This window comes from Nematostella vectensis, chromosome 2 (assembly GCF_932526225.1).
Source record: "Nematostella vectensis chromosome 2, jaNemVect1.1, whole genome shotgun sequence".
In the NCBI taxonomy this organism is placed as follows: Eukaryota; Metazoa; Cnidaria; class Anthozoa; order Actiniaria; family Edwardsiidae; genus Nematostella; species Nematostella vectensis.
The window spans coordinates 5,813,448-5,826,988 of record NC_064035.1 but is presented as its reverse complement, the minus strand read 5'-3'; the positions used below and the strand labels follow the sequence as shown (position 1 = coordinate 5,826,988).

The window sequence follows — 13,541 nt, the reverse complement described above, 5'->3', positions numbered from 1 at the left end:
CAACGTCAAAGTAGCTGAAAGTAGCAGCAAAAAACGCGCAAAATTCGCGGGAAAAATCCGTCAAAATGTATCGAAGAAAATGTCAAATTATCCTTATAAAATGTGTAAAACAAGTAAAATGAAAGCTAAGGAATTAAAGTTGGAGTCACAAGCTAGCTCATGTGTGTTTTTTTCATACATTATGAAATAATGGTGAGATTTGGGTTGTGAGCGTCAACCTAGGTTCAGTTTGTGGTTAACTGAACCCCAGTAGAAATGCGTTTACACTTGAAAACTTAACCTCGGTTGATCATTCAGCTGGAACAGCGCCGTTGTTATCAATTTGAATTCTGAGGTCAAATTGCTGCTGCGATTATTGTGATTTTCCTGGCCGTTCTTGTTATTCTGTGGTGGCTTCTGCATACAAGATTCACGATAATTTAAGATGATCTTTTAGGGACCACCTTGCCTGATGTTTTCTTTTATGTTTGTCGTTTTCGTTGAGTTTTTTTTTGTGCTAGTACGTCAGGGATTCGCAGTCCCTTGACTTGAAAACAAGTTTATTGTAAAGTATTGTGTAAAATGTCTAGCAAAATGCGGAGATCTAGAAAACATGTGGTAATCTCATGACTATTGAGTAAACACTATTTGAGAAATGACTGACATCGGAAAGCGATAGCTGACAAGAACTGTCAACAGATTTGCCTGTAACCTCCTTGAGTAAGCTCAAACATGCCTCCTGGAATGGTTGAGCTCAACCGAACCTAGGTTTCGGATCCTTTGTAATTGCCGGCACATAAGTGGCTATTTCGAGCGTGTTCACACACACTTTAAATCTAACCTAGGTTGGGTAGTTACTCAACCTAGGTTGGACGCTCAAGTGTAAACACAGCATTAGCTAGTTCGATTAATCAGGCCTCTAATAAACTATTAATCGGGGTCTACCTCTCAACTACCTCACTCCTAATAGGCGAATTTTTGCCTTGACGATAGAGTACTTGAATCAATTGGTCTTTGAAAATTGATCACGTCATCTTGTTTCATCTGTTTTTATGTTTTCCTCGGAGCTATTCCATCTTGCTAGTTTTTTCCCCGGAATGCCTCGGAGCTATTCCATCTTGCTCATACCGCCTTCATTACTAAGTTCATCTGCGCGCCATCACGACGCGTCGCGGTTGATAATATACTTTGACGAAGTGCATCATGGGAAGGGTGTCAACCCCCCCCCCCCCCCCCCCTAAGCCTGATCCTAGGAAACGCTGTGACATTTATATAATACAAATGATTGCCCCTACTTAGGAGCCCCTGCCCCAAATAAGCTATTCTAGGTTCTCTAAAGATTCTGTAGACTTAAATTGCAGATTCTGTAGACTTAAATTGCAAAAAAACAAACAAAATGGATTATCAAAATAGTGGTCGACAAAACAACTTGCCCGGTGGTATCCAGCTAGATGGGCATACTCCAACCCTGCCCTCCCCCTCCCCTCCATCAAACGAAAGGCCATCCGAAGGCCAACCAACATCCAAGAGTGCGAGAGCGCGGTTGCTTAGCTCGTGCACACGATAAACTGTAAAAGAGGTCTGTGCTCCGGTGGAATTAGATGGTGCTCAAATTTGCCAAGTCACAGACAATATCTGCCACAAATAAGCCATGTTTTTTTCACTATCAAGGTTGAAGCTACCATACCCGGCATTTAGTCGGATTCTGCGAACTGTAAGCGAGCAGAAATTCGGCTGTGTGTTTTTCGAGAAGCCAGCATGGCCGCCGACTCGTGGGATGTGTGCAATTGGGAAACTCGCGGAGATACAACACTCGATTCAAGAATTGTTATCCCACAAAGAAGAGCACGACCAAAGGACAATATACATTCGTGATTTTCGCCCGGATATTAGGAAATCCTCATTGGAATCTGTATTTGGGCCTTACGGGGCGATTGAGGACCTATCGATTATCAGAACACAGACGGGCAAGTCAAAGGGTTTTGGGTATGTGACCTATGAGAATGCAGAAAGTGCTCAGAGAGCTCTGGCTGGCACTCATATTATAGATGGCAAATGGGTGATTGCAGAGCCGAAAATGCCTACAAGAAATCTAGCTGGGAGGTCAAAGAAGATTCGAGTATTAAATGTCCCACAAGATCTTACCCGAAATGAACTAGAGTCGTACTTTTCTCGATTTGGTAATGTTAAAGGGATCGATTTTGTCGTTGTTGACCCCATCACTAAAGAAAGGAAAGATTATTGTTTTGTTGAGTTCGAGTGTGAATCTGGTGCTCTGAAAGCCGTGGAAACACAGTCCCACATTATTAATAAATGTAATGTCCAAGTACAATTTTCAACATCAAAGTTTGGCTACTTGCCCCACACCAAGGAGGTTATTGTAAGGGCCCTGGGCAATGATGTCACTGTTGATGCTCTTCAAAAGTACTTTTCTGGTTATGGAGATTTGGTCCGTGTTGATCTTGTTTGTAACCGGCACCAACACAGTAGTAATACTTATGCCTTCGTGAAATTTGAAAATCCAGAAACTGCTAACCTTGTATCAAAATTAGATTCTCATATTATAGATGGCCAGGAGGTTGTTGTAAAGAAAACGGCCCTTAAATACCCAATGAGAAACAGACACTTGAAAGTATTTGTCGAAGGTTTGCCAGAACAGACAGACCCCAAAGAACTTGTTAACTACTTGTCAAAATTTGGAGAAGTGACAGCACTGAAGGGGAAGCAGTTTCAACGGCAAGGGTGTGGTGTTGTCATGTTTCGATCACAATCAAGTATCCAGGCATTGATATCACACACAAAGCATAGATTCAATGGCAAACCTTTCTCAGTTAGGCAGCTTTGCTGGACCAAGGGTCAGTCACTATTTGATCTTGCCTTTAGCAGGCATTTTAGGGACAAAAGAAGAAAGTGAATGCTTAGTTTATTATAACTTTGTTTTAACCCATTTAAAACACTGAATCAGTTCATGGCAGTGCAAATGTATGTTTTATAAGTGTTGTAATAAATGAGAAGCAGTGGAAATTGCAGTTTTTAAATAGTTATTAAGCAGCTTACACTTACTGTAAATGATCTAATAAACATCCCCTATCTAAAGAATGCCCTCCTAAGAGTGTGGAGTGTACTCTTGGGAGAGCAGGTCATCATGCAAAGAACATTTTACCATGTATCATGACAAGATTCCTATTTGTTTGGATTCTAAGAGTGTAGTTCCTAAAAGTAAGTTCCTAAAAAACAAGATTAAGATTTTTGGCTTAAGAATACCATCCTCTCCTTTGCATTTTCTTTATATTTACTGGCTTGCTCTGTAGAAGTCAAGGTGTAAAGTCCAATTTTGGATGGATATCCTAAAGTAGCTCTAGATTTTAAACACCCTGAACCAGCTCCTCCCTCCCTCCTCCCTCCCTCCACCCCCCTCCTCCCTCCAAATACTAAATGACATGCTTGTACGTACATAGAAATTCAAGCCTTTCTTTTGATGATTTGCATTTTAAAAAAAACTTCATAATAAAATCACCCACATAATACAAAAGTACTAATTAAAAAATCAAAACACCAAAAACCTAATGGACCCCCTCTCCATGCTTGGGTAAGAGAACCTTTTCTTGTTCATGCGGGATTTGCAACATTGATGTGTGCTAACCAACACTTTTACATAAGACAATGTTTAGCCTGAACATCTTTATTTCTCATTGATTTATAATAATCTTATATTGAATTCCATCCCCCATTCCAAATACAAGTTACTTGTATTACACCCTTGAGGCTTAAAGTGCAATATTCCATCATTTGTGAATGGAGTTAAATGGCGACCATATAAAGAAAAGAGCTGTAGCAGGCAGCAGGCCTTGTATTATTTGGGCGAGGCCCGGGCATTAAACAGAAACATTAAGAAAATATTGGGGGGGGGAGGGTGTCCACAGGGCCCCGACCCCTGCTACGGCCCTGAAGTGGGTGAAGTGTATGGCTAAAAAAATGTAAACTACTAAATAAAAAAACAGCAATCTCCATTTTTTCTTTATAAACTAAGAAGACCCTAATTGAAATATATTATTGTAATAATTGGTTTTTGGATATTAATAACAACCTATCATTATACATTATTATTCTACTGACAATAAACTTTCAACCTTGGGCATGAATGTTTACCATTTCTATTATGTGTTTATATCACTTTTTGCCCTCTCTTCTTAAAATCAAATCTGAGAATCTAGAATCTAGAGTAAAAAAGGAGGGCTAAAAAGGTACACCAGTACATGGCCAAATAGCCCCCTTTTAGCATTTAATTTAGAGCCCAGCTAGAAATCCTGGATACTCACCCTGAAAAAGTTCATAGAATAATGTAAAAGTCACGAAAATAGAATTTTCTTCTGGATTTCTTGTATAAATGATCTTTCATGATCCTTTCTTAGGTATGTAAATGGGCTGGATATTACTTGGTTTATGTTTGGAGTAAGGCGATGCAGGAGTGCCCACTATTAAGATGTGGTTGCCTTTCAACCAAAGTCTCCACATGCTCTTGTGGAACCCTCTCACATCTAGATCCCAGATATGGAGGCATTTAGATATACTCTTCCAGGTCACCCAGTCAACGGCATTGACCATGCGCATATAAAACACATATGTCTGGCGTTGAGTGTCAGGGATGAAGTCGCTGTGATTGCAAGGGTTCTTGTTGTGATCGAGGACAACAGCCGTCCTGAAAGAGAGAAAATGATACCAGCTAATAAGAGTGTACACCTACCCTTGGCTGCCAAAATGTGGTCATTTCTTATTGAGGAATGTACTATCCTATCACCAAATTCTATCCACTTTCCATTTGACACCTAGCCTACCGGTAGGCTTTAGATGCTGTTTTCGGTGAAGAAATTCCTCAAAATCCCGAAGTCGTAGTTCGTGGCCGCCATCTTGGTTCAACTCATCTTTTGTCACTCGAATCCAAGATGGCGGCCACAAACTACAATTTTTGGATTTCAAGGGTTTTTTTCGCCGAAAACAGCATCTTAAGCCTACAGGTTGGCTATATGACACCTATCCCTGTGTAACTCCCCCCCCCCCTTCTCAGCAAATCCTGGGAGTGCCTCTGGTCTCTATGATCTTTCCTGGAAAGTCATTTGTGCTTTGTTGGCAGACCCAGAGGGATACAACCCTACTTGGCATTAAACTTAAGAAATGTATAAGTGCTGAGATCTGGAGGTGTTATACAGGCGAGGCCCTTTATTAAAATCTGTTTTATCTCCGGATAAAAATTGCTTTTTGTTGCAAAGGGAATACAAGTCCTCCTAGAATTAAAACAAAAAAACAATGTTTAAATGTTGTGGCATGTAGTACTGTCTTGCTACAGTGATCATAGGATTCTGTAAGTGCAAAATGTTTAGTCAAGATCACAGAAACAACATGGTCGAGTCAAAGGCAGCCACCATACCACTTATGTTTGACCATATAACACTGAGTAGGTCAAAATTGTGTTTTTTTTCTGCAGATGGGAGGGAAACCAGAGAACCCAGAGAAAAACCCTCAAAGCGAAGGAATGAATACTCACCCAATGAGCCTCTCTATCTCCTTCTCATAGTTATCCTTCTTTATCACCTCTGTGTTCAGCTTGACATTTGGTTCTGTATTCAGTGCATGCTTCTTAAAGTACAACTCTTGGAATAATGGGTGCATGTTAAGCCCTTTGGTACCAAAATGATATGTGCGGGAAATATCTGGGATTATACACTCGCGTCCTTTCCTTATCTCTGGTAAACGCATCCACATGTCCCAGTCCCAGAACTTGTCTGGTGTTGGCCATTTAGGCTCTAACTCATCTTTGTACATTTTACGCTTTAGAACCCTGGAAGATGATAAACATCACATTTTAATAATAAACATAACCCAATTTATAGATAAATGGAGGAGATGTATTTGTTGTGGTTTGAAATGCTTCTTGGTTTGAAATTGTTAAAACCAGTTTGAAAAAATTTCAAACCATGCCACATTTGTTGTGGTTTGAAATGCTTCTTGGTTTGAATTTTTTTCAAACTGGTTTTAACAATTTCAAACCAAGAAGCATTCCAAACCACAACATATTCCTCCCCCCTGTAACTCAATCGTTACTGTTCGGTTGCCATAGAAACAGCAATGTTAACATATGTTACATTTTTATAAAGTTCATCCTTAGCTGCATGCCATGGCCAAATAGTTTGATGATCCGATCCCTGAACAGAAGATACAAATTGTGTTTGACAGGATGGTTGGGAATTTAGGAAACTGTATCAAATCTCCGTAAGTTTTTGTAACAAAACAACAAATAAAATATTTTGAAATAGCTATAAAATTTTTGAATTCTTAATCATGTGATCAAGTCTGATGACGTAAGCAGTGTCTCTTTACTTGCCTATATAGTCTTTTTTGAAAGGCAGTATAGCCTTAATTTCTGCCCCCGCCCCAGAAACATGTAATAACAATCCTGATGAGACTTATATACAAGACTTATCTTCCACCCAAGTGTCCTACTCACCATCCTAAGCCAGGCATAGTCTCAACTCTGTATAGCATGTAATAACAATCCTGATGAGACTTATATACAAGACTTATCTTCCACCCAAGTGTCCTACTCACCATCCTAAGCCAGGCATAGTCTCAACTCTGTATAGCATGGTGTTATCACCAACTGTGTGGTCATATCCCTGCAAACAAGCACACAATAATCAAGAGAATCAAGCCAATCTGGGATAATCCCTGGTCCTGGAACAACAACAACAATATATGTAACTTTTCTTTACAGATTGGATACTTAATAATATAATAATCAAAGATGGCTTATAAAGGGTTTTTGTAGATTTTTTTAGCATGTTAACTAAGTTACCTCACTTTATCATGATCTATGGAGAATTTAAAGGTGTTAAATTTCTCCTAGGCATTCCTTCTCAAATTTCAGTACTAAAGGTAGGGAACAAATGTACCATTCCCCCTTGTTCTACAACTGAGAGTGAGACCCCCCTGATCTGGTATTGAGTGAGGGGACCCCCCTGATCTGGTATTTAGTGAGGGGACCCCCCTGATCTGGTATTGAGTGAGGGGACCCCCCTGATCTGGTATTGAGTGAGGGGACCCCCCTGATCTGGTATTGAGTGAGGGGACCCCCCTGATCTGGTATTGAGTGAGGGACCCCCCTGATCTGGTATTGAGTGAGGGGACCCCTTGATCTACCACAGAGAGTGATAATGTACCTGGTCGTTCCATGCAGATATGCAGTAGACGCTTCCATCGTCATTCATCACTGGGAGAAGCTGCTGGAAGTAGTAGAACAGATCCGGAGAGACATCCAGGTCCTCTTCAATGATTATCATGTACTCTGCCTTGGGATACAGGTTAAATGTCGTAGTAAGGCTGGCTTTGTAGTGCTGAAAGTGATAAATTATTTTCAAAATGTGGTTGAATGTATTGTAGTTGAAACAAGTCTATACTCTGCTCTAAATAACTATAGATTGTCCCATTTGGATCAACCCCCCCCCCCTGCATGATCCCCCCTGTAATTCCACTGATGATCAGTGTTACAGGTACTCCCAATAGGGGGTGGGGAGGTTTGGCCAGGTTGCCAAGGTTCCTCTGGTAGCGCAAGGTCAGGTGACCTGTGTGCTCCAGTACCCAACTCATCAGACGAGTGTAATACAGTAAGTGAGTGTGACCATTTTTTATTTTCTGTCTCCCGCTTTAAAATGCAGAGGGCCATGGTCATAATACTTTAGGATTAAGTGAAGTAGCTCCCAAATACCAGTTGTATTTCTTTTGTTTTTGTTTAGGCAGAAAAAAATGAAAGACATTTGTCCTGCTGCAAATATCCCAGTTAAAAGGCTTTTTTACTTTGTCCCTTCTTTTTAAAAAAATGTTGTCGAGACACAAAGCTCTTCAAAGGAGAGTAAAATGGAACAGAAAAAAAGGTGATCAAACGAAAAAGGTAACAACTCTACAAGTTTGGTTGCAAATTTTTTTTTTTAGCCAAGAGATTACTGAACAAAAAAAGAAGAGTATAGATAGGAACCAAACCCCATTTTTTCGGTCTGTATGTCTTCATCATACCTGTGAAATCCTGGCATTCTTGCTACTGATGGGAGTGTGCTGAATACCTCTCAGCCCAAACAGTTTGGCAACAGCTAGGGGCTCCTCGAAATAGCCATCAATAAATACAGTAACCATCTTGGGATCTGCCCCACTTGCAGACAACATGGAACGTATCATACGATACAAATAGTGGGGCCTGTTACTGGCAATGATAGCAACGGGTAGCTCCAATAGTGCATTTCCAGGCAATGGATCAGATTTGATGTCGATTTCTGCTGGATTGGTGCCTGTGAAGGTTGACACCATTAAGTGGAGATCTTTCACATCTAATCTCAACAACACATAGTATGGATAATCTGATCTTATACTACACATCCAGGACAACACCTGGCAAACAAACTTCTAATATTTACAGCAGCAAACACTGCACTACACCATGTGAAAATCTTATAAACCTATCTCAAATATGCCTTAAACTTGTAAAACACACATCAGGGTGAACATCTGGTAAACAAACTTCTAAAATACTTACAGCTGCAAACACTGCCATATCCTTCATACTTATTACAGAATACTCTTCGCCGTTTATTAACTTCTGTCTCTTCCCAGCGACATTCAATGTTTTTTCCTGATGCCAAGGGAACATTCACATCAATAGACACAGGTGCAGCCCATGTTCCCAAAGTTTCTGCTTTACCCAGCGACTCTGCATACACTTTGCCTTTCTTTTGCACTACAAATGCAAAATTGTCCCGCCAACCAAGTCGTTCAAAGTTTTCACTGCCCAAAATTTTGAAAAGGTTCCTAGTTGTTTTTTTCAAAGACATAGATGCATCATCCTGTCGAAAAATGATGAATGAAATGAGTAAAGATTATACTTAAGTTAATAATGCTGGCAATGAGGACGAAATACATCTATGCCAGCAGTATCTAGGATGGCACTATCCATCTTGTATCCTAATCAGGATGCATGTCACAAAAATTCAGCTATTGAATTTGAATATATGCATGCCGTCTAATCTCTCATCAAAAGGTAGGATGCAGGTAAATTAGAAGCAAATACAATATGATAATAATATTTTAATTCACCTTGGCAGCAAAACAGAGGATTCTGCCATCAGAAACTAAATTAATGAATAGAACTAGGGACTCTGAATCCTCTTTAGAAGCATATGTGTCAAATGAGCGCATGGCCATGACTGCACCAGTTCCTTGGTTGAGCACAACCACATTAAGGCCACGCCCATCCTCGCTGCCCACTTTTTCAAGCACCTAAGATTGGAAATTACACGTTTTATTTGATCATATCTTTTCTTGCAGTATGGTGGGATGTCAAACTGAAAGGGGAGCTTTAAAAATGCAGTGAAAAACAGAATACAAACAAAAACACTAGAATTGTCATACCTTGGTTCCATCTACAGAAATAATAGCTGATTCTTTACTGGACAAGATTTTTATATGAATTTCTTGTACTTCATCTTCTATAGGTATTGGGACTGAAAGTAATAAGTAATAACATCTGTTAGACCTGGCACTAGTTGGGTGCACTCAATTTGAAGTTAAACTCTCAGCTCTATTGCCCCAATCTCCTTTTAAATTTCTTTAAATACTAATAACATATCGCACATGTGCATTTTGGCCTCTTTGTATTAGTTTTTTAAATAGGAAAATTGTCCAGAAAGCAAGGAACCGACTGCCATTCTAAAACAAATGTGGATTTTTTTCATTCTCCTTACAGTGCACACAATTAAGGTTTTTCTGTCATGCTGTAGATGAACAAATCTCAAACATACTGCTAAGACCTGGAATGACACTCTACGCATTAACAGCAAATGCTTTCACCAAGGGTACCAGAAATTCTGGAAAATCGTGTACCATTTGCAGTTATCCATAGAATATTTGACCGAGGTACCCATCGGCCAATATTCACCAGGACCCCAAAGTAGAATTTCTGGGTACAAAAGCAAATGGTACATAACTCACCTCGGAAATTGTGAAATATAGGAATTTTTTTTATTTACCATTATGGCATTCCTGAAAAACTGGGATCTCATTCCAGAATTTCAGATTAAATGGTAAACAACCTAGGAAACTTTTTCTTACCATTATGGCATTCTGGAAAAACTGAGATCTCATTCCAGGATTTATTATTAAATGGGAGGGTGGGAGGAATCTGTACAAAATAACCAGAAGTACCGAAATTTCTAAATAAATGGTAACAACCCATCTTTCCACATTTTCGGAAATTTTTCAGTGGGAGGAATATGCACCATTTAACCAGAATAAACGAAATTTCTGATTAAATGGTAAACAACCTATGTTTCTCGCATCCTTATAGGTTTTCATTGTCTCACTTCACTAAACTACCAGGGTAGCCAGCAAGTATATGTTTGTTTAAGGTAGCTGCCTGCAGTTTTTTTAGTAGATATACCACTCATGTTTAAAGGGATATACAGTTTCCACTTGCACAAAGCTTGGAATTTAAGATTAAGCCCATTTATCAAGTAAGGATTGAATTTTCGGAAAATATGTGAGCTGTTGTTATTTTAGTCACCGTAGCGACGAAACAATGAATTATTTGTTTTTAGATTTTTGCAAATACACACTATATACGGAAAATTATTATAAAACCATACCCCTTCGACAAAATTTTGCCTCCACATATTTGAAGTCAGACATATGTGTTATTTACCAGCTGGGAGGTCGGTATCGTGAAATACTGTGACCAAGGTCTTGAAAATACTGACCGAGGCCGAAGGCCGGTATTTCACGATACGGACCGACCCTCAGCTGGGAAATAACATATTATTTTTTCCTCAATGGATTTTCCAACTTTGTTTACCTTACGGGCTTACAGTTGCACAAGGAGAAGTTTCGTTTCTGACTTTCGGCCGGTATCGACGGGGTCCGGATCGTAGGATACTGGACCTCACGAGAGCCAATCAGAGCGTGTGATTTGATGGATACCGGACCCCGAAAAAAATTATTTAATATATATTTACGGCTGTATTTTGTTGCCTCTTTGTTTATCTTCTACTTTCACTGACATATTTCTACAAAAAAATACTCAATTTATAATCCAAATCTTTTGAATTGTAGCATATCTATTGGACTTCTTTCGTGCCAATTTATAATTTGCTGCACGCTTCTGATCTCATTTTAAATATATATTAACATCCGGCATATTTTAGGTGCGATACTTTCAAGAGGGTAATTTTTGCTTTCGAGGCTGTACAAATATAACTTGTCAATAATTTTTTTTTTACTTTCACAGATTAAACTTGATTATAATTACAACTCCCTAGCAAAGCACTGTGTAGGTTGATTTCTTTCCATCTAGAATTAACTTCAAACTTGGGTTATTTGCCAGACCCCCAAATTGCATTCTTTGTTTTGTACTAGTACGTTGCATACACATTTCATGTCCAATGACTTCTCGAATCGCACGACATTCCTGCATGAGAAAAATGATAAAATTATACGCTTTCTTGTAGCCACGTGTTATTGTATGCAGTGTTCGCACGCATACAAAGAAGAAGAAAGAAGAAGAAAGCGAAAAGGGCTATAGAACAACTAAGTGGAACCTTCATTTTATCTTATTTAGTTTCTCATGCAGGAATGTTGCGCGATTCAAGACCTCATTAGACCTGAAATGTGTATGCAATGTACTAGTACAAAACAAAGAAAGCGCATTTGCGTGGTCTGGTTTCAAATATGAGGAGGAAAACGTCGTTAGTTTTGTCTAAAAGGTATGGTTTAAGAATAATTCTCCACGTAAAGGTGTGTATTTGCAAAATCTAAAAGCACATTATCCATTGTTTCGTTGCTATGGTAACTCAAATGAAAATAGCTCACATATTTCCGAAAAATTCAATCTTTACTTGATAAATGGACTTAATCTTAAATTCCAAGATTTTGCAAGCGGAAACTGTAGCCCTTTAAACATGAGCGGTATATCTACTAGAAAACTGCAGGCAGTTTCCTTAACTTATATATAAGCTTACGCTTACTGTTTTATACATTTCACGGTTGAATGCTAGACCATATTGCAAATTAAAACAATTTGTCTTGAAAATATGTCCGCGTAGTTATGCACCGTTACCCATGTTTTGTTAGGAGAAAGCACTCACCATTTTCTCGAAGTAACTTGCCTTTGGTGACGGCAGAAACTTTAGAACTGTCTCTAAACTTGGAGGTCGTGTCAAGGATGAAGGCAATATTTATAACTACCGTTATACATAATACAATAACAAGCAGCCATTGGATCACTCTTCCAAAAATTCCTTTTTTCTGTATTCTTATAGGAGTTCGTTTACACGGCACTTTAATGCTGTAGAACGCTGAACTTGGGACGAACGGCTTGGCGTTAGGATTCGGCCGCCATGTTGTTGAGTTCGACATTCCGTTCTTCCCCGCGCGCGAAGACTATCATTCGAATAATTTAAACATTGGTATCTGTTCCTTATTCTTTCTAATAATTTAATCAACCCTTGACATTAATAATACAGATATTCAAACACTTAGGGGGGTTGGCTCATTCAAATGGAACTTTTGTCCTCAGTTCACCTTTAGAGCGTAGAGCCCAGTCCATAGGGCAACGGTACCGGCACAGGAATCCTGAGAAAAATAATCATTTGATATCATCGGTTTTCTGATTCTATTATCCGCCCTGTGCTATGGGACTTGCGCTCAGAGATCACGTGACTTCTCTGGGTGGCAAATGAAAATAACTCAAACAAAAAAAATCAGAAGCGCCCGTCACACCAGAGAACGACGAAAAAATAAAACCTTTGAATAAAACTAAACCCTTTCTAAAAAAAAGACGTCAGGCTTTTTTTCGTAAGCGCTAAATACTTGCTTTTTGTTGCTGTTATTTTGCCGCTAAAAGCATGAGCGCGAGTTAGTTTGCCACCCAAACGAAAAGTGGCGGAACGTTCAGATTGGGAACATCTACGAAATTATGCACAGTTATAGAGTCTCTCGCACTGAGTAATTTTGGATATGGACCCACCCCCAAAAATGTATATTAGGCCTGATTTATATCCACGACGCCGGCAAGTGGACGCCACCTCGAGCACGTTCGATTGCGCGCGCGCACTGATTTTTGCGGCGTCCCGTCTAGTCCAGACCTGGGCGGGACAGTCTTTGGGCTCGACATTCTGGCTCTCACCTTTCACGCGAGCCAGAATGTCGAGCGCAAAGAGAGTCCCAGATCTGGACTAGCGTCCCGTCCTGAAGAGGACGTGAGAAAGCATGAAATGTCATCTAGTCGATGCGACGCCGGCAAGAAAAGCGTACGCGCGCAATCGAACATGTACGAACAGGCGTCCCCTTGCCGGCGTCGTGGATCTAAAACACACTACTTACAGTTTACGATCACAAACTTTACCAAGTGAATACTATTTTGGACATAATCTTTAACTGTACTCTTCACAACACTTCATTAGATATACGAAACCACGCCCAGTCAGGGGCGTACGCATGATTTTAACAAGTTGCAGTCAAAGCATTCAGAA

General features: G+C 39.7%; 2 protein-coding genes across 2 annotated transcripts; one reads left to right on the top strand and one right to left on the bottom strand.

Annotated features, from left to right (window-relative positions):
* The first annotated feature begins 1,505 nt into the window (after nucleotides 1-1,505).
* Nucleotides 1,506-3,003, top strand: LOC116601562 (polyadenylate-binding protein 7). Its single transcript, XM_032362474.2, has one exon. The coding sequence runs from the start codon at nucleotides 1,631-1,633 to the stop codon at nucleotides 2,891-2,893; it is 1,263 nt and encodes a 420-aa protein (XP_032218365.1). The 5' UTR covers nucleotides 1,506-1,630; the 3' UTR covers nucleotides 2,894-3,003.
* Nucleotides 3,004-3,645: 642 nt separating this feature from the next.
* Nucleotides 3,646-12,610, bottom strand: LOC5517863 (protein O-linked-mannose beta-1,2-N-acetylglucosaminyltransferase 1). Its single transcript, XM_001637798.3, has 9 exons — nucleotides 12,156-12,610; nucleotides 9,430-9,521; nucleotides 9,115-9,297; nucleotides 8,558-8,864; nucleotides 8,044-8,312; nucleotides 7,194-7,367; nucleotides 6,583-6,650; nucleotides 5,522-5,815; nucleotides 3,646-4,678 (listed from the first exon to the last, which is right to left on the bottom strand). The coding sequence occupies exons 1-9, from the start codon at nucleotides 12,424-12,426 to the stop codon at nucleotides 4,375-4,377; spliced, it is 1,962 nt and encodes a 653-aa protein (XP_001637848.2). The 5' UTR covers nucleotides 12,427-12,610; the 3' UTR covers nucleotides 3,646-4,374.
* Nucleotides 12,611-13,541: the final 931 nt, after the last annotated feature.